Source organism: Sapajus apella, unplaced genomic scaffold, assembly GCF_009761245.1.
Source record: "Sapajus apella isolate SASKATOON/1434 unplaced genomic scaffold, GSC_monkey_1.0 scaffold36, whole genome shotgun sequence".
NCBI classification, from domain to species: domain Eukaryota; kingdom Metazoa; phylum Chordata; class Mammalia; order Primates; family Cebidae; genus Sapajus; species Sapajus apella.
In genome coordinates, this window is record NW_022436976.1 from 134,245 (window position 1) to 159,632 (window position 25,388).

Here is a 25,388-nt window from a genome sequence, read left to right on the forward strand (position 1 = left end):
ACACACACACACACACCCACACACCCTACACACACAGAGATATAATTAAGAACATAACTAGCATATTTTCAAGTAAAGGTATTATTTAATACCTATTTTTCTCTTCTTAATTTTGTTTTCTTAAATGATGGGATCTTGTTTTTGCTCTGTTGCCCAGGCTGGAGTACAGCGGCTTGATCACAGCTCACTGCAGCCTCAAGATCCTAGCCTCAAGCAATCTTCCTGCATCCACCTCTTAAGTAGCTGGGACTACAGGTATGTGCTACAATGCCTGGCTAGTTTTTAAAATTTACTTTTAGCTTTTTAGAGACTGGGGACTCTACTCTTGTCCAGGCTGGTCTCTAACTCCTGAGCTCAAGGGATCCTCCTATCTCAGTCTCCTGAGTTGCTGGGATAAGTGTCAGCCACTGTGCCTGGCTTCTTTAAAAATTGTTTAAAATACCACTAAACATAGTGTTCTTTATTTCACCAGTGGAAATAAGAACAGAAGTACATAATAGATATCTCTACCTCGAGTCCCATAGATAGGCAAATTATTAGTCAACAAGAAGTTTGGAGTAAAATGTATATATTTTCCTTTTTCTCCACATTGTCCATATTGAAGTGTATAGGGATCATCTCCATATTTCAGGGAAGGCTCAGCAACTATGACATCTGCCTAGATAGCAAAAGAACAAACAAAAACAAATTTCAAGAGGAACAGAAGCAAGAGATTTTAGAAACAAGGACTTCTATTCATATATATTAAGAAAAGTTTTAGGCCAGGCGCGGTGGCTCAAGCCTGTAATCCCAGCACTTTGGGAGGCCGAGGCGGGTGGATCACGAGGTCAAGAGATCGAGACCATCCTGGTCAACATGGTGAAACCCCGTCTCTACTAAAAATACAAAAAATTAGCTGGGCATGGTGGCACGTGCCTGTAATCCCAGCTACTCAGGAGGCTGAGGCAGGAGAATTGCCTGAACCCAGGAGACGGAGGTTGCAGTGAGCCGAGATCGCGCCATTGCACTCCAGCCTGGGTAACAAGAGCGAAACTCTGTCTCAAAAAAAAAAAAAAAAAAAAATTTTATTACTAATTTAATTACTAAATTAGTGATTACCAATTAATAAAGAATTACAAATACTGAGTTTTTAAAAGCACGGGGGAAAGAAGCAGGAGTTAGATGAAATAGCCTACCTGGTCATATGATTCTTGTTTTGGCATTAAGTACTCAGGCTTTGATTTCCAGGTCATTGGAATTAAAATGCTTACATTCCTGAAAAAAACTCTTCGTTTGGTGGCATAAAACAGATAAGCAGAAGCTTCAGTTACCATTGCCTGACAAAATTTAAAATACCTTGTGGTAATAATTTCACAGTGAAATGAACATAAAAGTACATATATAACTAGATGAAGCAAATCTAAGCCTCCTTTCCTCAAACATTTTGGGAAAACTAACTGAAAAATAGATTGAATTTTTTCTACATCTCTGCAGTCTCTAAACTCCTTATTTTCATATGCTCAAAAACCATCTTTTAAAGTGTTTTACCTATCCAAGCCTGCATTAAGCTTGATGGGTTGGAGATGGAAATGAGGGTGCTGGGTGAGATGTCAAAGTGATTAAGACTGGGAGCCTGTTAATATTAGTAACAAAGATGGTAAAGTTGTTTATTTAATCAAACAGAGGTGTTTCTGATTGTTTAAATAAATTGAGAGTTTAAAGTTTGGTAGATTATTATAATTGATGTTAACTGAAAAAAAATTTTGCTAGATTTATTTTGAGTTATCTTCTCTGATGGAGTGTGTTCATAAAAGGCGAAGTTTTACCAAGTAGAAATGAAAATAGAAATACATAGGTCTCATTGGCTTCAGGTCCCAGTTTTGCCACTTATTGTGAGATTGTACAAATCACTTCATTTATACAAGGGTAATAATTCTTGTTTTTGAATTCCCGTAGAGATATTGGGAGGACCAAAGAAGATAGTATATATTAGAGTGATATGTACAAAGTGTTTTTTATTATACTGAATAATGCAAATAATGAAGGTGTATTAATTTAAAATGTATCATATCTGATTTAAAATAAGATAGATATTATTTTTTACTTTTCCAGAGTTTGAACAAGTATGAAAAACTGAAAAAAATGTGTAGGATAAAACTCTAGGGCTTAAGTGTAGACTATTTAGCTGAACGTTATAAAAGCAACTTTATAAAAATAAAATTTGACAATAATTTTCTATTTGCTGTAATGTCTTTCTGTTAGCTTAACTAGTTGAAAAAAATATTAGGTCAGCCTTTTAATGATTCATTGGGAAATGACCAATAGTATTAACATGTAATAAAAACATATTTAAACTAATCAGGTATTAATCTTACAGTTTAGATAAATGCTATATAAATGATAACTACTGTTGAAGCAATTTTGGAAAGCTATCACTCTATGAATGTATTTAACAAGGCACCATGAGTTGAAAATACTTATTGAAATAAAAATATGTGGATAATAAATATTTCTCTTACCTTTATGTTTTGAATGAGTTTTTCATCTTCTGGTACACTGGGATTAATTGCAATGACAATGCCATCATATCCGTTGTTATTTAAAGTTACCCGTGAGCTTTTCAAAACAGGCAAGAGAAGCAAAGATAGGAAGAGAATCACCTTCAGACTGAACACCATTTTTGCACATGGTATAATAAACCTTTTGGAAATGTACAAATGGTATTTATATATCTCTTAACTCAGGATTTGCATTAAGACCAAAATATTTGCATAAAGATAGCATAGTAAATTACTGAAATATCTTAGCGAACTTCCTTATCTTACTCACTCTAAAGATTTAGTTGTTAAGTATCAAAGGGGATTATGCTGAACACATTTATCATACTTTCCAAGACAGCTGAGTCAGTAAGTATTCAATGAATTGAATAATTCTTTTGGATTGTGTAGCTGCCATCATAGCAGTGGGAGATCATCATTGAAAGCTTAATTGAAGCTTTTATCGTTACCATCAAATAGTATTAGAGATGTAAATCCTGGGATTTGTTTATTAAGAAGCATAATCTGGAGGGATGAGGAACTGAAATTAAAGGAACCAGGAAACAGTAGATTAAAAAAGGATAAAGGGAATTGAGTAGGAGTGACAGCATATTAAGGGTTTATATTTATTCTTCCTGGGAGTAATAAAAGCACAGTGGTTGAGAACAGCTAAGGGGAATTTTATTTTTATCTTTTGCAATAACTACTTGTATATTTATTTCAGACTTGAAATAGCACTGAATGTTCTTCATATGTGGATAACTGATACTTAATATGCTCCAGTTAAGCTTTCTTTTTTGGATTGAACACAAATCTTCCTTAGCTTGGGAAAGTTCTACTCATAGCATTGTGAGCTGGCTCTGCAGTCAGATACATGTAAACCTGATTCTTGCCTTGGTCACTCAACAATCAAGTTATTCTTTGTAAGAGTTGTGTGGCTCTTTTTTAGGCCTAATTTCTTTTCTGTGATATCAGACTAATTATGGGATGTTGGAAGAATTAAATGAGATAATACATGGAAAATACTCCATAAAAGATTTCTGACACCTATTAAGTACTCAAGACATATTATCTATTAATATTAAGCCTTATATATTATATTATGAATAAAAAACTTGCTATAAATTTTTGCCAATTAAATTCTATGTTTTCATTGCTTTTTTTAAATAAAACTTTTCAATATAGTCTTCCAGTGTTTAATTGGGGAATGAACTTGCCTGAGCTTGCCTGAGATTAGAGGAAAAACTGTCAGAATGAAACTATAGCCTTTTAAAAATGCTCTTGATTATCTCCATCTATCTTGACAGTATCCTATCCATATTGATTCAGTTTAGGTGTGGCCTTTCTGTAAAATCTTCCCAAATCATTCGCACTACACGTAATCTTACTTCCTTTGAACTTGTTTGAACCAGTATATTTATGTACTACCTGTATTGCATTTGTTATTATTAATATACATAGTATACCTCCTATTAGATTGTAAACTCTTCTTTGGAAGGAAGAGATTTTTTTTTGAGTGTAACCTATCAATCTCAATTTCATTAACTGTTATATGAGGACAGTAATAGCTATCTAGAAGAAATGTTGTGAAGGTTAAATGAAATAACATGTGGGAAAGCACCCATTATAAGTGCCGGTACATAACCCTCAACAAGTTTATTCTTTGCTTTTTCTTATTCTTTATAATTCATATGAAAAAATATGTGAGTGCTTCTAGGTTCCAGACCCAGTGGTCTGCTCTTTAGAGAGTACTGAAATGAGTAAAACACAGTCACTGCCTCCAAAGAACTTGAGGATTTGTTGCATAGATTAGATTAGAATACAAAAGATTAAAACAGAAGATAAAGTAAGAGAAAATTCTAGAAGAGAGTTACAAACACAGTGCTAGGAAGCCAAAAGTTGGGAAATAATTTTTCTTTTTTTAAATTTTTATTTCCATGGGTTTTTGTGGAGTAGGTGGTATTTGGTTACATGAGTAAGTTATTTAGTGGTGATTTGTGAGATTTAGGTGTACCCATTACTTGAACAGTATACGCTGAGCCCAACTTGTAGTCTTTTATCCCTCACCCTCTTCCCACCCTTTCCCCTGAGTCCCCAAAGTTCACTGTGTCATTCTTATGCCTTTGCATCCTCATAGCTTAGCTCCCACTTACGAGTGGGAACATACCTTGTTTGGTTTTCTATTCCTGAGTTACTTCACTTTGAATAATAGTCTTCAATCCCATCTAGGTGGCTGCAAATGCCATTAATTCCTTCCTTCCTATGGCTGAGTTGTGTTACATCATACATCTATACCATATTTCCTTTACCCACTCATTGATTGATGGGCATTTTGGTTGGTTCCACATTTTTGCAATTGTGAATTGTGCTGCTGTAAACGTGTGCAAGTATCTTTTTCATATAATGACTTCTTTTCCTCTGGGTACTCAGTATTGGGATCACTGGATAAAATGGTAGTTCTTTTTTTTTTTTAAGATGGAGTTTTGCTCTGTTACCCAAACTGGAGTGAAATGGCATGATATCAGCTCACTGCAACCTCTGCCTCCCAATTTTAAGTGATTCTCCTGCCTCAGCCTCCTGAGTAGCTGGGATTACAAGTGTCTGCCGCCATGCCCAGCTAACTTTTGTATTTTTAGTAGAGATGGGGGTTTACCATGTTGGCCAGGTTGGTCTTGAACTCCTGACTTCAGATGATCCGCCTGCCTCGGCTTCCCAAAGTGCTGGGATTATAGGCATAAGCCACCATGCCTGGCCAATGATACTTCTACTGTTAGTTTTCAAAGGAATCTTCACATTTCTTTGTACTAGTTTACAAAACTAGTACTAATGGTTGTACTAGTTTACATTCCACCAGCAGCGTAGAACTGTTCCCTTTTCATCGTATCCATGCCCACATCTATTATTTTTTGATTTTTGATTATAGCTATTCTTGCAGGAGTAAGGTGGTATCATATTTTGGTTTTGACTTGCATCTCCCTGATCGTTAGTGATGTTGAGCAGTTTTGCATATGTTTGTTGGTCATTTGTATATCTTCTTTTGAGAATTGTCTATTCATGCTCCTTAGCACACTATTTGATGGGATTGTTTTTTTCTTGCTAGTTTGTTTGAGTTCATTGTAGGTTCTAGATATTAGTCCTTTGTCAGATGTATAGATGGTGAATTTTTCTCTCACTCTGTGGGTTGTCTGTTTACTCTGCTGACTGTTCCTTTTGTGTTGAAAAAGCTCTTTAGTTTAATTAAGTCCCTGCTATTTATATTTGTTTTCATTGTATTTGCTTTCGGGTTCTTTGTCATGAAATCCTTGCCTAAGCCAATGTCTAGAGGGGTTTTCTGATGTAACCTTCTAGAATTTTTATAGTTTCAGGTCTTAGATTTAAGTCCTTGATTCATCTTGAGTTGATTTTTGTATAAGGTGAGAGAAGAGGATCCAGTTTCATTCTCCTACATTTGGCTTGCCAGTTATCCCAGCACCATTTGCTGAATAGGGTGTCCTATCCCTACATTATCTTTTTGTTTGCTTTGTTGAAGATTAGTTGACTGTAGGTATTTGGGTTTATTTCTGGGTTCTTTATTCTGTTCCATTGGTCTATGTGCCTATTTTTATAAGAGTACCGTGCTGTTTTGGTGACTATGGTCTTACAGTATAGTTTGAAATCAGATAATGTGATGCTTCAGATTTGTTCTTTTTATTTAGTTTCGCTTTGGCTATGTGAGCTCTTTTTTGTTCCATGTGAATTTCAGGATTGCATTTTCCAGTTCTGTGAAAAATGATGGTGATCTTTTGCTGGGAATTGCATTAAATTTGTAGATTGATTTTGGCAGTATGGTTATCTTCACAGTATTCATTCTACCCATCCATGAGCAGGGCATGTGTTTCCATTTGTTTGCATCATTTATAATTTCTTTCAGCAGTGTTTTTGTATTTTTACTGGTAGAGGTCTTTCACTTCCTTGGTTAGGTATATTCCTAAGTATTTTATTTTATTTTATTTTATTGAAGCTATTGTAAAAGGAGTTGAGTTTGTGATTTGATTCTCAGCTTGGTCACTGTTGATGTATAGGAGAGCTACTGATTTGTATAGATTAACTTTGTATCCTGAAAGTTTGCTGAATTCTTATATCAGTTCTAAGAGCATTTTGGAGGAGTCTTTAGGGTTTTCTAGGTTTACAATCATATCATCAGCAAACAGCAACTGTTTGACTTCCTCTTTACTGATTCGGATGTCTTTTATTTATTTCTCTTGTCTGATTGCTCTGGCTAATACCTCCATGTTGAATAGAAGTGGTGAGAGTGGACATCCTTATCTTGTTCCAGTTTTCAGAGTGAATGATTTCAACTTTTCCCCATTCAGCTATATACTGGCCGTGGGTTTGTCATAGATGGTTTTTATTACATTGAGATATGTCCCTTGTATGCTGATTTTGCTGAGAGTTTTAATCATAAAGAGATGCTGGATTTTGTCAAATGCTTTTTTTGTGTCTATTGAGATGATCGTGTGATTTTTGTTTTTAATCTTATTTATGTGGTGTATCACATTTATTGACTTGCCTATGTTAAACCATTTCTTCATCCCTGGTATGAAACTCACTTGATCACGGTGGATTATCTTTTTGATATGTTGTTGGATTCAGTTAGCTAGTATTTTGTTAAGGATTTTTGCATCTATGTTCATCAGGGATATTGATCTGTAGTTTCCATTTTTGGTTATGTTCTTTTCTGATTTTGGTATTAGGAAGATACTGGCTTCTTAGAATGCTGATGTCTTCAGCCATAGGGTGAGTAGGGAAGGACCATCGGGTGGGTGCAGGGCTAGGTGTGTCTGAGCTCAGACTCTCCTTGAGCAGCTCTTGCTGTGGATGCTGTGGGGAATGGGTTTGTGGTTCTCAGGTCAATACAATGATGTTTCCAGGAGGATTATGGCTACCTCTTCTGTGTCACGCAGGTTGTCAGAGAAGTGGGGAAAAGCCAGCAGTCACAGGGTTCACCCAGCTCCCAAGCATCCCAGAAGGCTGATCTCATTCCCATCATGACCCCCACCCCTACAAACAGTACCAAGTCTGTTTTCAGGCAGTGGGAGAGCAGGGTTGAGAACTTACCCCAGGTTACTAGCCTCCCATGTGTGAAAGCAAGCAGGGCTTTTGTGCCTTCCTACCTGTGGAGTCTGCACACTGCGTTCACACCCTCCCCAGATTTCTGGCCAGGAGACTTTGTGTTTGGTTGGAATTGTTACAAAGTTCAGTGGGAGGTTTCCTTCTCCTTGTGGTCTTTTCCCAGTATCTCTGGCAGCCCTCTCCAAGGACCGTTTGGACAAGGCAGAAATGACTCTCCAGAGGACCTAGAGAGCCTAAAGGGCTTTTCCTGCTGCTTCATCCACCCCTGTATTTAGCTTGACTCTCTAAATTAACTCAGCTCCAGGTAAGGTCAGAATGTTCTCCCATAATGTAGACCTTCAGGTTCCCCAGCGAAGGTGTGTGTTCACAGATAGACAATCCCCCTTTCCCATTTCCACACCTTGGGCACTCATAGTATTTTTGGTGTCTTCTGGGTCTTGTAGGATCAATTTGCTTCCTTCAGAGGGTCTGTGGGTTCTCTCAACTTTCCTGGTTTATTCCTACAGTAGTTTTGGAGCAAAAGTTCATGATGCAAGTCTCCACACATTGCTCTGTCTGTCTGTGTGGGAGCTGCAATCCAGTCATGTCTTCTGTCCACCATGATCCCTTAGTTTTTCCTCTTGTAGCTAAGCTTTTTAAAGATAATTATTTTGAATTCTTTGTTAGGCAATTCATGTATCTCTATTTTTTGGGGGTCAGTTACTAGAGCTTTTTATTTTGGTGGCATTATAGTTCCTTGACTGTTTACGTTCTTTGAAGCTTTGCCTTGTTGCCTTCTCATTGAAGAAGGAATAAACTTCTCAAGTCTTTTATTACTGGCATTGGGAGAGAGCAGTCTTCTGGCTAGAGATCTGGAGGTATCTCAGACCATTTCAACTGATGTATCCTCCTACTGTTCTTATTCCCTCTTGGGGGATAGTGTCAGGATTGTATGCCTTCCCTTGATGTCATAAAACCAGGTCAGGTAGTGAGAACTTTCCATTTTCTTCTCCTAGGGCTGGTCTGAGTGACCTGGAATGATCAAAGTGATCAAAGTTTTGTACCTTCTCCCAGTTTAGTGGAGTTGAGCCATCTGTTGATATCTGTGCACTGTCTTTGCAGGCTTATGTCTGCCATCTTCAGGGGAGCACATGCACTGTCTGCAGGGGAACCTGGGAAGCCATCTGTGAAGGAATGCAAGGTGCTGGCAGTGATGATGATGGTGGGAGTGTATGCATGGAGTGCTGTGACATGTCAGTTAATTGGGGGTTTCACATGTGATACACCCTGACAGGATTCATGGGTGGTATCTGCAGGCCAGCCAGTAGCATCTGTGGCCAGTTATTGAGATCTGTGTGCCCACTGCTTTGAGCTTCTTCTCCTTTTTAGTGCTTCTTGCTGTCAGACAGTTCAGTTGTGCTAATCCCCTCAGTGTTCTGGATGGGGCAGGATAGAACTGGGTTTCTTGGCATCAACCTTCAATGCTGGGAGAGCTGGGTGCTCACTTTGCCCTCACTTCCACCTGTGGAAGAAATCATCAACCAAGGGTCTCTTCCTCGGCACTGAGCTGTGCCATCTTGTGTAGGGAGTGATGTGCATAAAATGAAACAGTTCTTACCTACTTTAATGCATAAATTATTTAATTTTTTTGCTCCACCGTGATTCTAGAACATCTTAGCTAGACTCCTAAGCTCCCAAAAGGTATTATTGTCCATGGATTCTAAAATTGGTGTTTCTCTGGGGAATTGAGGGTTGGAGCCTCCTATCCCATTATCTTGCTGATATCACTCTCTAGATAGAATTTTGTTTATCTTTTTACTCTTAGCACAAAGTACAGGAAATTTGGTACATAAACATTTAATATACATATCTTAATGGCCTTTATAATTATAAGTAACTTAATGAATGCTCAAAATATTCTAAAGGAGTTAGGTTAATGAACAAGTATTTAACTAGTGCCTGTATGAGTCACTCACTATTCTAGTCATTGAAAATAGAGTAATTTTCAAGTTAGATAGAGTTTCTTGCCCTCAAGATGCTTATATTCTAGTGGGAATAATAAACATAGAAAGCCTGAATCAAGAGGTGACATTTAATTTGAGGCTTGAATGATGAGGAGTTACCAGTGCGAATATCTAGGGAAAGGATGTAATAGGCAGAAAAACAGCAAGTATAATGTCTCTGAGAGAAAAAGGAGCTTTCATATTTGAGGGCAATAGTGATGGCTAGTGTGGCTGAAATACAATGCAGGAGGTAGGTGAAGACAGAAAGATAAGCAGAGGCTAGATCATACAGAGCTTTGAAAGTCATGGAAAGGAGCTGAATTTTACTTTAAGCAAAATGGGAAGACATTAAAGGGGTCTTAAGAAGGAGAATGATATACCTTGATTTGTGGTTCAGGGTAATAACCTTGTGAAGAAAAAGTGGTAGAGGGCCAAGAGCTGAGTCAGGAAAATCAGTTAGAAAACTATTTTAATAGTTCATAGGAGAAGTCATGGTGACTTGGGCTCCAGTTATACAATGGAAAAGGTGAGGAACTGATTTTGAATTTATTTGCAGGTAGTGCTAATAGGACTTGATTTGGTGTGATGTGTGAGGAAAAGCGATGACTCAAGGATAACTCTCAGATTTTTTATTTTAGTCTTGAATGTATGATACCATCATTCACTGAGATGAGAGGCTAGGAGGACTGTGGAGTAGTCGACTTTGTTGAAAATTAAAATAAAAGCTTATTATTGGCATTGCCAAGATAAAGATCATTAGCAAACTTAACAAGAAGAAACCTTATAGGAACAGGTCTAGAAGAGAATGGACAGTGATGAAGCAGGATGGTGACTACAGATAAATCTTTTCAAGGGATTTTGCTATGAAGAGAAACAGAAATGGTCACTGGCTGAGAGAGGTGTTTAAGATGGAACTATTATAGCAACTATAATGATGGGAATGATCCACTGGAGAAACAACATTTGATGACGTAGGGCTAAAGAGGGGACATTACGGGAAAAAATTTGTAATATTTGAAATAGGTGAGAAGATGTCAGTACATATGGAGAAGATTGAGAAATTCATGATGGGAAATGTGCTTATTTTGTTATCAGGAGGCAGATATAGGGAAGTTTCCTACTGTCAGGTGATACCTTATTCTGCCTGTTTTTCCATCTGTTTCCCTTGTTATCTGGTTTTCCAATCTTCTGTCTGATGTATGCCAGAATGTAAGTTCAAAAGATTCCCAACGTTGATTTCTTCATTGAGCTTTATGTGTAGTATGTTTAAAATGATGTTTCCCAATCATAAGCCTATTAATTCTAAATACAAAAAGAGCTGGATACCATATATATATATAAATGTGATTACACTAATAATAATGACTCAAATATAAATTGCAATTTTTCCAAACTTGACCTCTAGTCGTTCTTCATGTCTCAAGTAGTTTTCCCAGAAAGATTCTATATATTTCTTGCAGGAGCATACCTGAGATGATATAAGCTAAATCCTTCCTCTCCTTGATTTACTTTGTCCTTAGAGTCACCGGAGGTGAGTGTTATCATAATAACCACTGTGACTGTCATCCACTTCGCATGCTGATGTCCTTGCCAAGGGGTTGTCTACAGAAGTTGTCAACTCTTCAGGTATCGGGAGTGGCTATAGCCTAAATATGAACTCTCCTATTCCCTCACCCTATTAATAAAAAGTGCCTTTGCAGATTTTTTTTTTTTTAGAGATTCAATTTCTGTGTTGAAATTTTTCATTTTTCATCAGTTTCTTTAATGTATTTATAATTTTTTCTTAATTATGGTTCATATTTTCCCAGTTCTTCACATCTCCCATTTAAAAAATTATATGCACTGATATTGACATTTTAAAATTTATATGCTTAAATCTAATTGTTTTTAAAATAATTATAGAGATTTAAATAAGTATTATTTCCTCCCAGAAAAAGTGTGCCCTTTCTTTGTGAGGAGTTAAGCTGAGTCAGTGCTGAGCTGCAGCTTTAGGTAGTTTCAGTTCACCTCTAGTTTCAAATATCTAGAGAGTATTACCTGTTCTGTGTGTGTTACTGGCCTCTCCCTTTAAAGGAATTTTGAGACCTAAGTACTTTAAGACTTTTTGCTTTCCAGCCCAGCCACCAGCCTGTTGTGCTGCTGCTTACTCAACAAAAGTCTCATGGAGAGAATTGGTAGGTAGGCAGAATTACCTCTACACTTGATCTATAGATTCCAATCTGTTACACCAGTATGCATGGTTGTTAAAAGTTCTGCTGGCTTTGCCTTACTTCAGCAGAGTTCCTCTTCTTAAAACACACCCTATCTTTTTGTGCCCATTCTTCCTCTAGGGAGAGTTTGTCCCTATATATATGTAGCTTATTCTGTCCCTTTTCTGAACACCAACTCATTCATTTTGACATTTAAATAAACTATATATAGTTTATATGTAAACTATTTATAACCCTACATAACCATTTATATACAGTGAGATGTCGATCACCACCTGCAGAGATCAACACCTGCAGAGATCACCACCTGCAGACTCTCACTCAATGATGGATGAATAAATGCACTCTCACATTCATTACAGTGATTCAAGTGGGCTAGGGATGGTTGTCAGGCTGATTTCAGAGGGTGATTGCAGCCAACTGACCATGACTCCCTCTCCCTCCTCACATTTATTCAGTATAAATTTCATAACAGGAGTTCTAAGTCTACATGCTTGTGGATAATTGACATGGTCATTATCCACAAAAGAGTGGTTTTATGAATGATAAAAGCATTTGTTTCCAGGGCCCAGAGTAAACACCATTGACAGGTAATTCCCCTTTGACCTTCCCCTGAGAGGACCATCAACAAAGTTTACATAACCAAACAAATTGGAGTAGAGACAAAGGAATGTGGGCTAAACAGACTTAGCTGGGGAAACTTTATTGCTGTATCTTTTACCCTATGACTTAAAATTCTAATGTAATCAAATGGCTGTCTTCAGCCTGTTCCATCAAAACCTTTTGGCCTTCCAAAAGGTTTGACACTATAATCTTCTAACCTTTCCTAATATTTTACCAGTCATCCAGAGCAAATATCAACAGTTTACATATAAACTATATATATATAAATAGTTAATTTAAATGTTAAAATAAGTGAGTTGGTGTTCAGAGAAGGGAGAGAAATGAACCTGGATTCAGGGAAGGGTTAAATAGATGTGACTGGAATTAAGCCAAAATTGGTTAGTGAGTACAAAAATGCTGTTTAGATAGAAGGAATGAATTACTTTATTTAATAGCACTATAGAGAAATTATAGTTAACATTAATTTATTGTGTAATTTAGAAAGCTAGAAGAAAAGAACTGTGGTGTTCTTAACACAAATAAAAGATAAAATGTTTGAAGTAATGGATATCCCTATTACTCTGATCTGATCATTACGCATTGTATACATGTATCAAAATATCACATGTACGTCAAAAAATATACATTTATGATATATCAATAAAAATTCAAAAACATTCTAAAAGAATCAAAAAGGCCTAAAAGTTAGACACCTAATTTTGTGCTATGGAAAACAGCATGAGAAGGGAGTAGAAACAATAAATAAATGAATTTGCATAGTAAAAAATTTGTTTAGATACCAGTGTAAGTCCCTGTAAGATTCCAGTGGAGCTAACCTCACTCAATGACAGTTTTCCATTGCTCACATATTTAATAAAGAGTCTGAAAACTTTCCAGTCTTATATAGTCTTATGTTCATATCTAATTATTCATATCAGATATGCAGTATTTACTGGAATCATAAAAAAAAAAAAAAACTGGTCCTAGAACCCAGAAGTTGACTGTTAATTATTATTATCTGGCAAGATTTGTGTAAGTTTTATCATAAGTTTCATGATATGATTTGGCTCTGTGTCCCCACCCAAATCTCATCTTGAATTGTAATCCTAATTGTAATTCCCATGTGTTGAAAGAAGGACCTAGTATGAGGTGACTGTATCGTGGGGGCAGGTTTCCCTATGCTGTGCTAGTGATAGTGAGTGAGTTCTCATAAGATCTGATGGTTTTAAAAGTGGCATTTCCTCTTTTGCTCTTTCTTTCCTGCTGCCTTGTAAAGAAGGTGACTGCTTCCCCTTTTGGAATGATTGCAAGTTTTCTGAGACCTCCCTACCCATGCAGAACTGTAAGTCAAATTAAACCTCTTTTATTTATAAATTACACAGTCTCAGGTAGTAACTTTAAAGCAGTGTGAAAATGGACTAATACAGTTCATGAACTTGGATTTAGAACTGGGTGACTTGTTAAACTCCCATAAAGATATAATAATACTTGGACTGTTAAGTATAAATTAAAGGCCTGTACAAACGTAAATATATCATATTTACTGGAGTTCACAGTCTGTCGCCCATCATATTTTGAATTTGAAGATATGTAGAGAGGAGAACAAATTTTGTTTGTTAACGTGATTTATAACTTTTAAATATTTAAATGTATATTCCTTGTACCATATTGTACCATTTATACACAAATGTTAGGAATGTGCCTCTTAGCCTTATTTTTCACTGTGCTCTTGCCGCTTTATTCTGCTAGACTTTATGGTTTGTCCCTGTTCCCTGCATGCCCAGCTCTTTTTATTTTATTTTAGTTTTTTTTAAGATAGTTGTGCCTTTGTTCTTGTCATTCCCTCTTTCTGTAATGCCCTTTCTCTTTTGTTTCCTGGTAGAATCTCTCACATTCTTCAAAGTTCAACTAAAATGCTGCTTCTTGGGAAGCCCATCTGACCATTTGGTCATTCCCTCCTCTGTGATTCCACAGACATTTTAGTTGTATGTGTTATATCACCTACAACATATCACCAACTTTGCAAAACAGGTTTTTACTGTGTTATTCCCAGTTATCTTACGATAAACTCTAAAATCCTTAACGACACTTGCAAGGACACCACCTTATCACAGCCCAAATACTTAATTCTTCAGTCTCATCTCTTACTCTGGTCAGATTATTCTTTCTATTTCTCAACTACTTGAGGATCTCTTCTAAAGCTTTTTACACATGCTGTTCCTTTTGCCTTGGGCATTATCTTCTACACTTTTGGTGCCTCTCTACTCATTCCTTCTTTATGTTTTTAGCTAAAAATTTACTTCCTTTGAGAAACTTTCTATGACTCCTTGATTATGTTATTTCTCTCTGATATAAAAGTGCCCATAGCACTCTATACTCTGCATTTAAATGGTATATTCTATCTTTGTTTATCCATTAATGCTATCTTTTCCATTGGATTTCATGAGCATGCCTGTCTTGTTCACATTTATATCCCCATTACTTAAGCATATATCAGTTACTTGAAAGGCATTGGCTAAATATTTCTTGATAGAATGAATGGAAGGATGAATTCAAAACTTCATGAGAGAAGTCTTCCCATTCATCTCATTCTCCAAGTGCTTATATAATGCCAGGCATGGAGTGTGTACTGAATGCTATCATTAAATTTCATTTTGATAAATATGTTTCCTTTGTTTATGACTTATTTGCACTGTAATACTTAGAATTTTCAAGTAAAGTTGGGTCAATTTTACCCTTTAAAGTACTTGTATGTTTTCTGTATTTACCTGTAATCTTCTATGAAATATTTAGGATGATTTATGGGTCTTTTGATCATTATTCTGATACAATTTTGTTGTATCCTGCTGAGTTTAAAGACCTCTCCCTATTCAGGACTCTAGCTAGCTACATTCTCTCCCTAAGGTAATTTCATCTGAATCTGTGTTTGTAAATACCATTTATAGGCTGATAACTCTCAGACTTTATGTGTACCTTAAATTCCAGACTGCCGTAACCTATTATCTACTGAACAGCTTTACTTAGGTGGCTAATGAGTATCTTAAATATGACATATGTTAAGTGGAGCTCTAAAATCTCTCTCCTTATTGACAATAATAAATTTTTATTATCTTAGGAAGAGATGGAATGATATTTGGTTATAATAAAAAAATAACAATAGAACAGATTTTACTCATCTCATAGATCAATGTCAGCTTCTTATCAGAGCACACACCTCTAAAAGTTGGCCAAGGAGGCTGGGTGCGGCGGCTCATGCCTGTAATTCCAGCACTTTGGGAGGCCAAGGTGGGTGGATAGTGAGGTTAGGAGTTCGAGACCAGCCTGGCCAACATGGTGAAACCCATCTATACTAAAGAAAACAAACAAACAAAATTAGCTGGGCGTGGTGGCTCACGCCTGTAATCCCAGCTACTTAGAATCCTGAAGCAGAAGAATCACTTGAACCTGAGAGGCAGAGGTTGCAGTGAGCCAAGGTTGTGCCAAGGCATCCCAGCCAGGATGACAGGGCCAGATTCCATCTCAAAAAAAAAAAAAAGTTTTCCAAGGAGCAACGTCTGTGGCCATCAATACTATAATCAGTCAATCTTTAAACACTCTCTTTTAAGTGTTTTCATTATTTTCAGGTTTTTATGCTTCCCCAAATCAAATATATCAGTAGTTGTTTTCTTCAGAGTCTTCACATAGAAACACAGCTCTTCTTTACTGAGCACACACAAAAAAGTCAAATTTTGCTTTGAGATACATAATGGAAGCCCATTCCTGTAAAAACCTACAAACATGATCCTTCTCCAATTTTCATCTTAGTATGGGATCGCCATCTTTGAGTCTTCTCTTGAATTTACATAGCACATCTTATATATCAGCATGTTATGGCAACTGTATTTTCAAAATATGCTTTGAATCTTTCTTCTAGAGCCTAATGGTTAATTGTATGGATTGAACCCACACTATCAGCTTTTTCACAAGTTACTTAAGATTTTTGTACCTTAGAGTTATAATAGTACCTGTTTCATAGGATTTAATGAATCAATACATGGAAAGTACACAGAATAGTTTCTGGCATCTAATAAATACTATTTACAAATTAACTGTTATCATTGTGACTAGCACCCTAATCCAAGCTACTGTTATCTCTGCAAAAGCCTCTTATTTAACATACATGTTTTCACCCTTGCCTGGCCAAAATCCAATTTCCACATGGCAGCCAAAATGATCTTTTTAGAAAATCAGTTTTATTGAAGTGTACCTTATATACAAAAAATCCATTTAAAGTATATATTTCTGTAAATTTTGAAAAATTATTTACCTATGTAACTATGGTCACAGCTAAGATACAAAATATTTCCGTTATGCCCAAAAGTTCCCTTGGATCCCTTTTTAATCAATCTTTCTTCCCTATCCCCAGTACTAGGCAACCACTAATCTAATTTCTGTCACTATCTATTAGGTTATACTTATTAGAATTTCATATAAATGGAATTGTACAATATGTATTCTTTAGTGTCTGGTTCCTTTCATTCAGCATAATGTTTTTGAGATTCATTCATACTCTTGCATGAATCGGTAGCTCATTCCTATTTATCATTGAGTGGCATTCCATCATATGAATGGTATTTCACTTAGCTTACCGTTCACCAGTTGGTGAACATTTAGTTTCCCTTTTACTCTTTTTAGTTATTATGAATAAAGCTACAATGAACATTGGTGTACAAGTCTTTTAATGGACATATTTTAATTTTTTTCAGGTAATTTTAGGAATGGAATTGTAGAGTAGAATACTAAATGTATGTATAACTTTATGAGAAACTGCTGAACTCTTTTCCAAAGTAGTTTTACTATTTTACATTCCTATAAGCAATGTATGAGAGTTCCAGTTGATCCATATCTTTGCCTAATTTTCATGTTGTCAGTCTTTTATACAGTGTAATGGCTACATAGCTGTTTGACATTGTGGTTTTAATTTACATTTCTCTGATGACAAATTATTTTGAAACTCTTTTCATTTGATTGTTAGCTAGTTATATGTCCTTTTTAATAGAGTATTTCTTCAAATATATTGCCAATTTTTAGTTCCATTGTTTGTCATTATTGATCATCTTATTATTATTGTCATATAATTAAAAGACATTTACAGTGGAGTGTATGTATTTTCTTGATTATGTCCTTTGAACAGCAGAGAGCTTTAATTTTGATAAGGTTAAAGTAATGAAAATTTTATGTTTTTTTTAATGTTCTGCCTAAAACGTTTACTACTTCAAGCTCTTGAAGACTTTCTCTAGTTTTCTCCTAGAAGTTTTAGAATTTTAGATTGCATAGTTATGTATGTGATAATTTGGAGTTAATTCTTTTTCCATATTGGGACACAGTAAAGGAAAGTTTCATTTTATTTCCATATTAATATCTGGTTGTTTCAATGTTCAACTAGAGTAGATAATACTGAACATTTTTCCAAAGTTTGGTTCCCAAATTTGATGGAAGACATGAATTTACACACTCAACAAATTTAAGAGGAGCAAGATGGTGGAATAGAAGACTCCACCCATCATCCCTGCCACAAGGACACCAATTTAACATTTTTTTAAAAAGATTTGACAGAGTGTCACTTTGTCACCCAGGCAGGAGTACAGTGGTATGATCTTGGCTCACTGAAACCTCTGCCTCCCAGGTTCAAGTGTTTCTCCTGCCTCAGCCTCCTGGATAGCTGGGACCACAGGTGCACCCCACCATGCCCAGCTAATTCTTGTGTTTTTAGTAGAGACAGGGCTTTACCGTGTTGGCCATGTTGGTCTCAAACTCCTGACCTCAGTTGATCCACCTGCTTTGACCTCCCAAAGTGCCTGATTACAGGTGCAAGACACCACGCTCAGCCAAAGTTAACAATTATGTACACAGAAAAAACATCTTCATAAGAACAAAACATCAGGAGAGCTCTCTTAGTACCTTGTTTTTACTATATGTCACTGAAAGAAGCACTGAAGAGATAGAAAAAGGAGCCTTAAATCACTGACACCACCCCTACCCCAACCCTAGCAGTGGTGGCTTGGTGCAGAGGGTGTCTCTCAGCACTGGGGGAAGAAGAGCACAGCAATTGTGAGAAATTGAACTCAGTTCTGTCGTGATAAAGCATAAAGGAAAACTGGATCAAACTCAGCTGACACCCTCTCTATGAAGGGAGCGTTAAAATCAGCCCTAGCCAGAGGCGAATTGTAGATCCCAGAGATCAGAACTTAAGTTCCCACAAACCTCACCACGGAGAGCTGGAGTGCTCTGGCTTTCTGAGTAAACCTGAAAGGCAGTCTAGAACTGCAACTCTTAGGTGAGTCCTGGTGCTGAACTAGGCCCAGAGACAGTGGACTGGGGGTCATGTGACATACTGAGACACCAGCTTGGGCAGCTAAGGGAGTGACGGCATCACCCTCCCCTAACCCCAGCCTGCATCACTCACAGCTCCCAAAGAGACCCTTTCCTTTCTTCTGCTTAAGGAAAGGACAGGGAAGGGTGGGGAGGACTTTGTCTTGCATCTTAGATAGCAGCTCAGCCACAACAGATAAGGCACTGGTCATACCCTGTTCCAGACCCTAGTTCCCAGACATTTTTAGACACATCCTAGGACAGAAGGAAACTTGCTCTTTTAAAGGGAAGAATCCAGTTCTGGCAGGGCCTATCACCTGCTGACTAAAGAGTCCTTGGGCCCTGAATAACCAGTAGTGAGGTAGTATGCTGTGGACCTTGGGTGAAACTCTGAGACTTGTGGCTTCAGTTGAGACTCAGCACATTTCCAGCTGTGGTGGCTATGGGGCAAAACTCCTTCTGCTAGAGAAAAGCAGAGAGAAAAGTAAAGGGGACTTTATGCTGCCACTTAGGTACCAGCATGGCCACAGTGGTGTAGAGCATCAGTGGGATCTTGCAGTCCTTAATTCTAGTACATTACTCTTGGGCAGCATATGTGGACCTGCCCTGGGCCAGAGGAGAGCCTATTGCCCTGAAGGGTGAGTCCTAGACCATGCAGAATTCACCACAAGCTGACTTAAGAGCCCCTGGGTCTTAAGGGAACATCAGCAATAGTCTGGCAGAACTCCGTGTCTCCTGTGGTGGTGGTGGCTGTTGGGGTGAGGCTCCTCTGCCTTTGGAAAGGGGAAGGAAGTGTATCTTTTGGTTTGAGTGCCAGCTCATGTGCAATACAATAGAACACTAGGTAGACTTCTAAGGTTTTTGACTCTAGTCCCTGACACCCAGATGGCACCTCTGGATCCACCCAGGGCTGGGGGAAACTTACCGCCTTGAAGGAAAAGACACTGACGTGGCTGGCTTTGCCATCTTCTGATTGTAGAGCTTCAGGGTCTTGAATAAACATAGGCAATTGCCAGGGAGTGGTTTTAGCAGGCCTTGGGTGAAATTCAGTGCTGTGTTGGCCAGGTCTGTGCTGGCTGGGTCTGAGCCAGTACAGCCATAATGGTGGTGGCTAGAGTGGTGCTTGTCACTCCACTCCAAGTTTTAGGTAGCTCAGAACAGAGACAGACTTTTTTTGTTTGGGAGAAAGTAAGGGAAGATAACAAGAGTCTCCACCTTGTAATCCAGAGAACTCTCCTGGACCTTGTCCAAGACCATAAAGGCAGTACCACTATGAATCTGCAAGAAGCACAGCATAACTGGGCTTGGGATGCCTCTAAAGTAATACAACTTAGATCACAACACCCACGTTCTTTTAAACATATGGAAAGCCTTTCCAAGAAGGATGGGTACATGATGGCACCACTGTACTCCAGTCTGGGAGCCAGAGTAAGACTTTGTCTCAAACAATAATAAACAAAGAAAAAAGCCACTATAATAATAACTGTTGCGGGTGAATCCCCTCTTTTCATATGCTTATTTTTGTTATACATGTATCTTCTTTGCTGAAGATCTGTTCAGACTCTTTGCTTATTTTTTTTTCACTGGGTTGTTACTATTTTTTATTAGAGTCACAGCGTCTTTATTGGATATTTGATTTGCAAATGTTTCCTCCAAGCTTGTGTTTTCATGTTTTTTTCTTTTTTTTTTTTTTAAAAACAATGTCTTTTACAGAACAAAGTTTTAAATTTTTGATGAAGTTTCAGATTTTTCTTTAAAGATCATCCTTTTGGTGTAATTTGTAAATGACACCATTTTTCCATTTCCATTTCTCATATTTAAATGGAAAACATATAGAAATTTTCTTATACTTTTTTCTCCTAGAAACATAGTTTTATATTTTGTATTTAGGTCTTTCTCTATTTTGAGTTAATTTTTGTATGAGGTGTTACATATGTGTCAAGAATGTTATTCTTTTTTTTTTGCATAAGGATGTCCAATTTTTCCAGCACTATTTGTTGAGTGATATTTTTTCCTTTGAATTTCCTTGACACTTCTGTCAAAAATCAGTTAACTCTATTTCTATGGGTCTATTTCTGGACTCTATCCTGTTTCATTGACCTTTGTGTCTATTCTTTTGCAAATAGCATATTGCCTTGACTACTGTAGTTTTATAGAAAACCTTGAAGTCATCTGGTGTAAGTCCTTCAACTCTGTTCTTTTTCAGATTTGTTGTGTTCTTATCATTCTAGGTCTTTTGAATTTCTGTATGAGTTCAGAATTGTCTCTCACATTCTATCAAAAAAAACTGCTGGAGTTTTGATTGGGATTTTGTCAAATTTACAGATCAATTTAGGTGTAATTACTATCTTAACATTATTGATACTGTGGTAGGATTGTCCAGAAAAAAATTATTAAGTCTTCTGGTTCATAAACATGATCTATCTTACCATTAATTTACATATTTAATTTGTCTCAGCAGTGTTTTGTACCCTTTAGGTGTAATTTTTAAACACTTGTCATATTATCCCAAAACATTTTATATTTTTGATATTATTATAAATGTTATTTTAAAAAAGAATTCAGTTTCCAGTTCTCTGATTCAGTATAGAAATACAATTGAGTAATTTTTGTTGATTGCTGTTATATATTCAACCTTAATAAACTCACATATCAGTTTTAGTAGCTGTTTTTTGGAATCAGTTGGATTTTTTTTTTTTTTCACATAGATGTTCATGTCATCTGCAAACAAAGACAGTTTAACACTTCTTTCCAATCTGGATGGCCATTTTTTTTTTCTTATTTCATTACATTGCTAGAATCCCTAGTAGAATGTTGAATAGAAAGGTAAAATTTGTTTTGAATTACAAAACCTACCATTGCTTTAAATGAGTCTATAGTGATGTTTTTGGAAACCTTACAGGTGATTTTAATCTTCAGCCTGTATTGAGATCTATTAACTTATAAAAAAAATTTGATTATTTCTGAGATCTCCAACCTCATCTGCCTTCACTCTCTTCTTACACACTCAGCTTCAGTTCCTTGAACACGCCAAACTGATTACCATTTTAGAAAGAAGGGGAATGTTTGACTTGGGAAACCACAGACAGGCAGGAATCACTCTCCGTTTTTGCCTTTGTTTATCTCATCATGTCAGTGTTGGTCTCTCAGACTGACTTTCTCCATAAGGCAGGAACCTTGCCTACTCAAGTTTCTAGAGTCACATATTCCCAGTCTGAGAAAAAGATTGTATGTCTCCTATTTCAGTTTAAAAACATCTGGTGAGGGTCTATGGTTGCATTGGCTTAGGCCACGTGCTTGCCCTCTGAACCAATCTCTATGGCCAAGGTGCTGAAGTTCTATGACTGGTATGTTCAGATGTTGAGATTCACTTGGGGTGGCTGGCAGAATATTAGGTAACTATTAGAGAAGGTTATGGATTAGACTCAAACCTTTCGGAAGGTTGAAAGACTACTGGGATAGGCAGAAGGCAGTCAGTTCATTACAATAAAATTTTAAGTCATAGGGACAATAAGAGGCTTTTCCAGTTAAGTCTGTTTGCTCCACATCCCTTTGTCTCTACTCTGTTTACTCATGTCAACTTTGTGCTCGATGGTCCTCTCAGGGGGAGGTAAAAGGGAAATTACCCGTTAATGGCATTTACTATGGGCACTGGAACCAAAAGCTTTTGCCATTCGTAAAACACTCTTAACCATGTTAATTACCTACAAGCATGTTGACTTAGAGCCCCTGTTATGAAATCTTCACTGAATAAGTGTGAGGATGTACAGGGGTTCTTGGTCAATTGGCGGCATTCGCCCTTGCAAAGCTGCCCACGACCATCCCTAGCCCACTTTAATCACTGAAATAGGTTTGAGAGTGCATTTATTCATCTGTTTTTGAGTCAGGGTCTGCAGGACAGACCTCCGCAGGTGGTGACTGATGTCTTAGATCATGACCCTGATGTGATTGAGGTCACATTCAGAGGTAGTTGTACACTCTAGCAAGGGAGTCAAGGTTGTAAAGCACCAATGAAGGCTGCATGTAAGGCTGGGCATGGAGGCTCCCACCTCTAATCCCAGCACATTGGAAGACCAAGGTGAATGGATTTCCTGAGGCTAGGAGTTCAAGATTAGGCTGGCCAACATGGCAAAACCCTGTCTTTACTAAAAATACAAAAATTAGCCAGGCATATGGTATGTGCCTGTAGTCCCAGCTATTTGGGAGGCTGAGGTATGAGAATTGCTTGAACCCAGGAGTAGAGGTTGCAATAGGCTGAGATCATTCCACTGCACTCCAGCCTGGGCAACAGAGTGAGTTTCTGTTTCAAAACAACAATAACAACAAAAAGCTGCATGTTAGAATAAGAAATGAAGCAAGGGGAGCAAATACAACCCATAAGAAAGGTGGGAGGTGGCAAAGGGGTAAATTACTGGGAGCTCAGGAATTTCTCTGAGTTGTGTCTTCTGCAGTTTTACACCCACACAAAAAACTTGCAGCTTCCCAGCATAGCCTAACAATTGATAATGTTCTCTTATGCAGAGGCTTAAGAGAACATTATATTTTTCTATATTTTTCTAATGCTTGATTTAAAGATATGAAGATCAAAAGATATTTTTCTAATGCATGATTTAAAGATATGAAGATCAAAAGAAGCATTATTCTGCTGAGCAATGCCATATTCCTTGGGGCTCAGCCACGCCCACCCCTTCACAGGGTCTTTCTCATTTATCCCACACTCATTGGCCCAATGCAGTGATTCTGCAAGGCCTCTACTGAGGTTCATGCTTTTAGCATCTTTTATAGTTTCCATTACTTCAGGGAAACCCCTCCCATGACTGCTCTCTACCTGCCCTTCTCAGCCCACCACATCAAACAGATATGGAGTGATCATTTTCCTTCCTTAAACATTAAAACTTGCTGTAAACCAAAAGGTATCTAAGACAGATCTCAATCAATTTAAAGGTTTATTTTGCCTGGAAGAAAAAAAACACAGAATCACAGAAGGAATCTGTGGTCTGTGCCTTTCTCCAAAGATAATTTTGAGGGCTTCAATATTCAGAAGGGAAAGCTGGCTAAAGGGGAAAGAGAAAGGCTCTGATAATCTACATGTTACCAGGGAAAAGAGGTAGTTACTGGAATAGTCAGTTATGTATTCATCTCACACTCTATAAATCAACAATTTACATAAGATAAAAGCAGCTAGCTGTGGAGATATTTAATCTTTTACCTGTAGCTACCTGCTTAGGAACAAATGGAAAGGCAGTTTCTTGCATGACTCAGCTTTCAGCTTAATTTTTGTTCCTTTTGGCAGACTGAATTGGGGTCCTGAGTTTTTAACCAATCAGATATAGCTCATCCAAGCAGAATACTTCGATACATTACATTAAGGCTGTTCTCCTACACAAATATGAGATGGCTAAGAACTTTGCTCCCACGCAAGGAACATGAAAAACATTATTTCTGAGGACATGTGTATAATAGGCACTCAATAAATACTTGCCTTGTTGAATTAAACCTGAAGAATGACTTTACTCATGGGAAGTACACATGTTAGAAGGAAAGTAGAAGTGTAAAGTAAGCCAGAGGGAAGTTTAGACAAGCAGGGAAGCCTGAATCTGCAAGTAAATGGCTGCTTTACATCTGCATAAGCCTGAGAGAAATTTTCTATGACAATAGCGAGATGAAGGTTTTATTAACTGATACTGATTGTATATATGGTCCTGCCATATCTCATAGGCCATGAATTGTAATGCCCAATGTTCCTAGGGGGTCCTGGTGGGAGGTGATAGGGTCATGTGGGTGGATCCCCAATGGCTGATGCCATGTTCACAATACTGAATTCTCATGAGATCTGGTTGTTAAACATATGTGGCACCTCCTTGTCCCCTTGCTTTCACTGCTGCCGTGTGACATGCCTCCTCCCCCTTCACTTTATGCCATGATTGTAAGCTTCCTGAGGCTTCCCCCGAAGCAGATGCCTGCGCTATGCATCGTGTAAAGCCTGCAGAACTGTGAGCCAATTAAACCTCTCTTCTCATAAATTACCTAGACTCAGATATTTTTGTGTAGCCATGTAAGAATTGCTTAATATAGAAAGTTTGTCCCAAGGAGGTGGGCCTTGCTAAACAAATACTTGAAAATGATAAAGCAATTTTGGAATGTGGTAACAGGCAGAGGTTGGAAGAGTTTGGAGGGCTCAGATGAAGACAGGAAGATGAGGGACACTTTGGAGCTTGTTAGAGACTAGTTAGATGGTTGTGACCAAAATGCTGATAGTGACATAGTCAAGTGAAGTCCAGGCTGATGAGGTCTCAGATGAAAATGAGAAGCTTGGCCGGGCGCGGTGGCTTACGCCTGTAATCCCAGCACTTTGGGAGGCTGAGGCGGGTGGATCACGAGGTCAAGAGATCAAGACCATCCTGGTCAACACGGTGAAACCCCGCCTCTACTAAAAATACAAAAAATCAGCTGGGCATGGTGCTGCATGCCTGTAATCCCAGCTACTCAGGAGGCTGAGGCAGGAGAATTGCCTGAACCCAGGAGGCGGAGGTTGCGGTGAGCCAAGATCGCACCATTGCACTCCAGCCTGGGTAACAAGAGCGAAACTCCATCTCAAAAAAAAAAAAAAAAAA

The 25,388-nt window shown here is 37.6% G+C and overlaps 2 protein-coding genes across 3 annotated transcripts in view; both read right to left on the bottom strand.

Annotated features, from left to right (window-relative positions):
- Positions 1 to 4,498, bottom strand: part of LOC116563728 (calcium-activated chloride channel regulator 1-like) — a 28,367-nt gene extending 23,869 nt beyond the window's left edge. For both annotated transcript variants that reach the window (XM_032296363.1, XM_032296362.1), the window contains exons 1-3: positions 2,499 to 4,498; positions 1,176 to 1,316; positions 511 to 658 (exon numbers count right to left, since the gene is read on the bottom strand). In XM_032296363.1, coding sequence (XP_032152254.1) covers positions 511 to 658; positions 1,176 to 1,316; positions 2,499 to 2,657 — 448 coding nt within the window. In that variant the 5' untranslated portion in view covers positions 2,658 to 4,498. The remainder of the gene's footprint in view (positions 1 to 510; positions 659 to 1,175; positions 1,317 to 2,498) is intronic.
- The window catches only part of LOC116564135 (calcium-activated chloride channel regulator 4-like), an 85,836-nt gene continuing 63,475 nt past the window's right edge, over positions 3,028 to 25,388 (bottom strand). The window contains exon 6 of the mRNA XM_032297143.1: positions 3,028 to 3,057. Coding sequence (XP_032153034.1) covers positions 3,028 to 3,057 — 30 coding nt within the window. The remainder of the gene's footprint in view (positions 3,058 to 25,388) is intronic.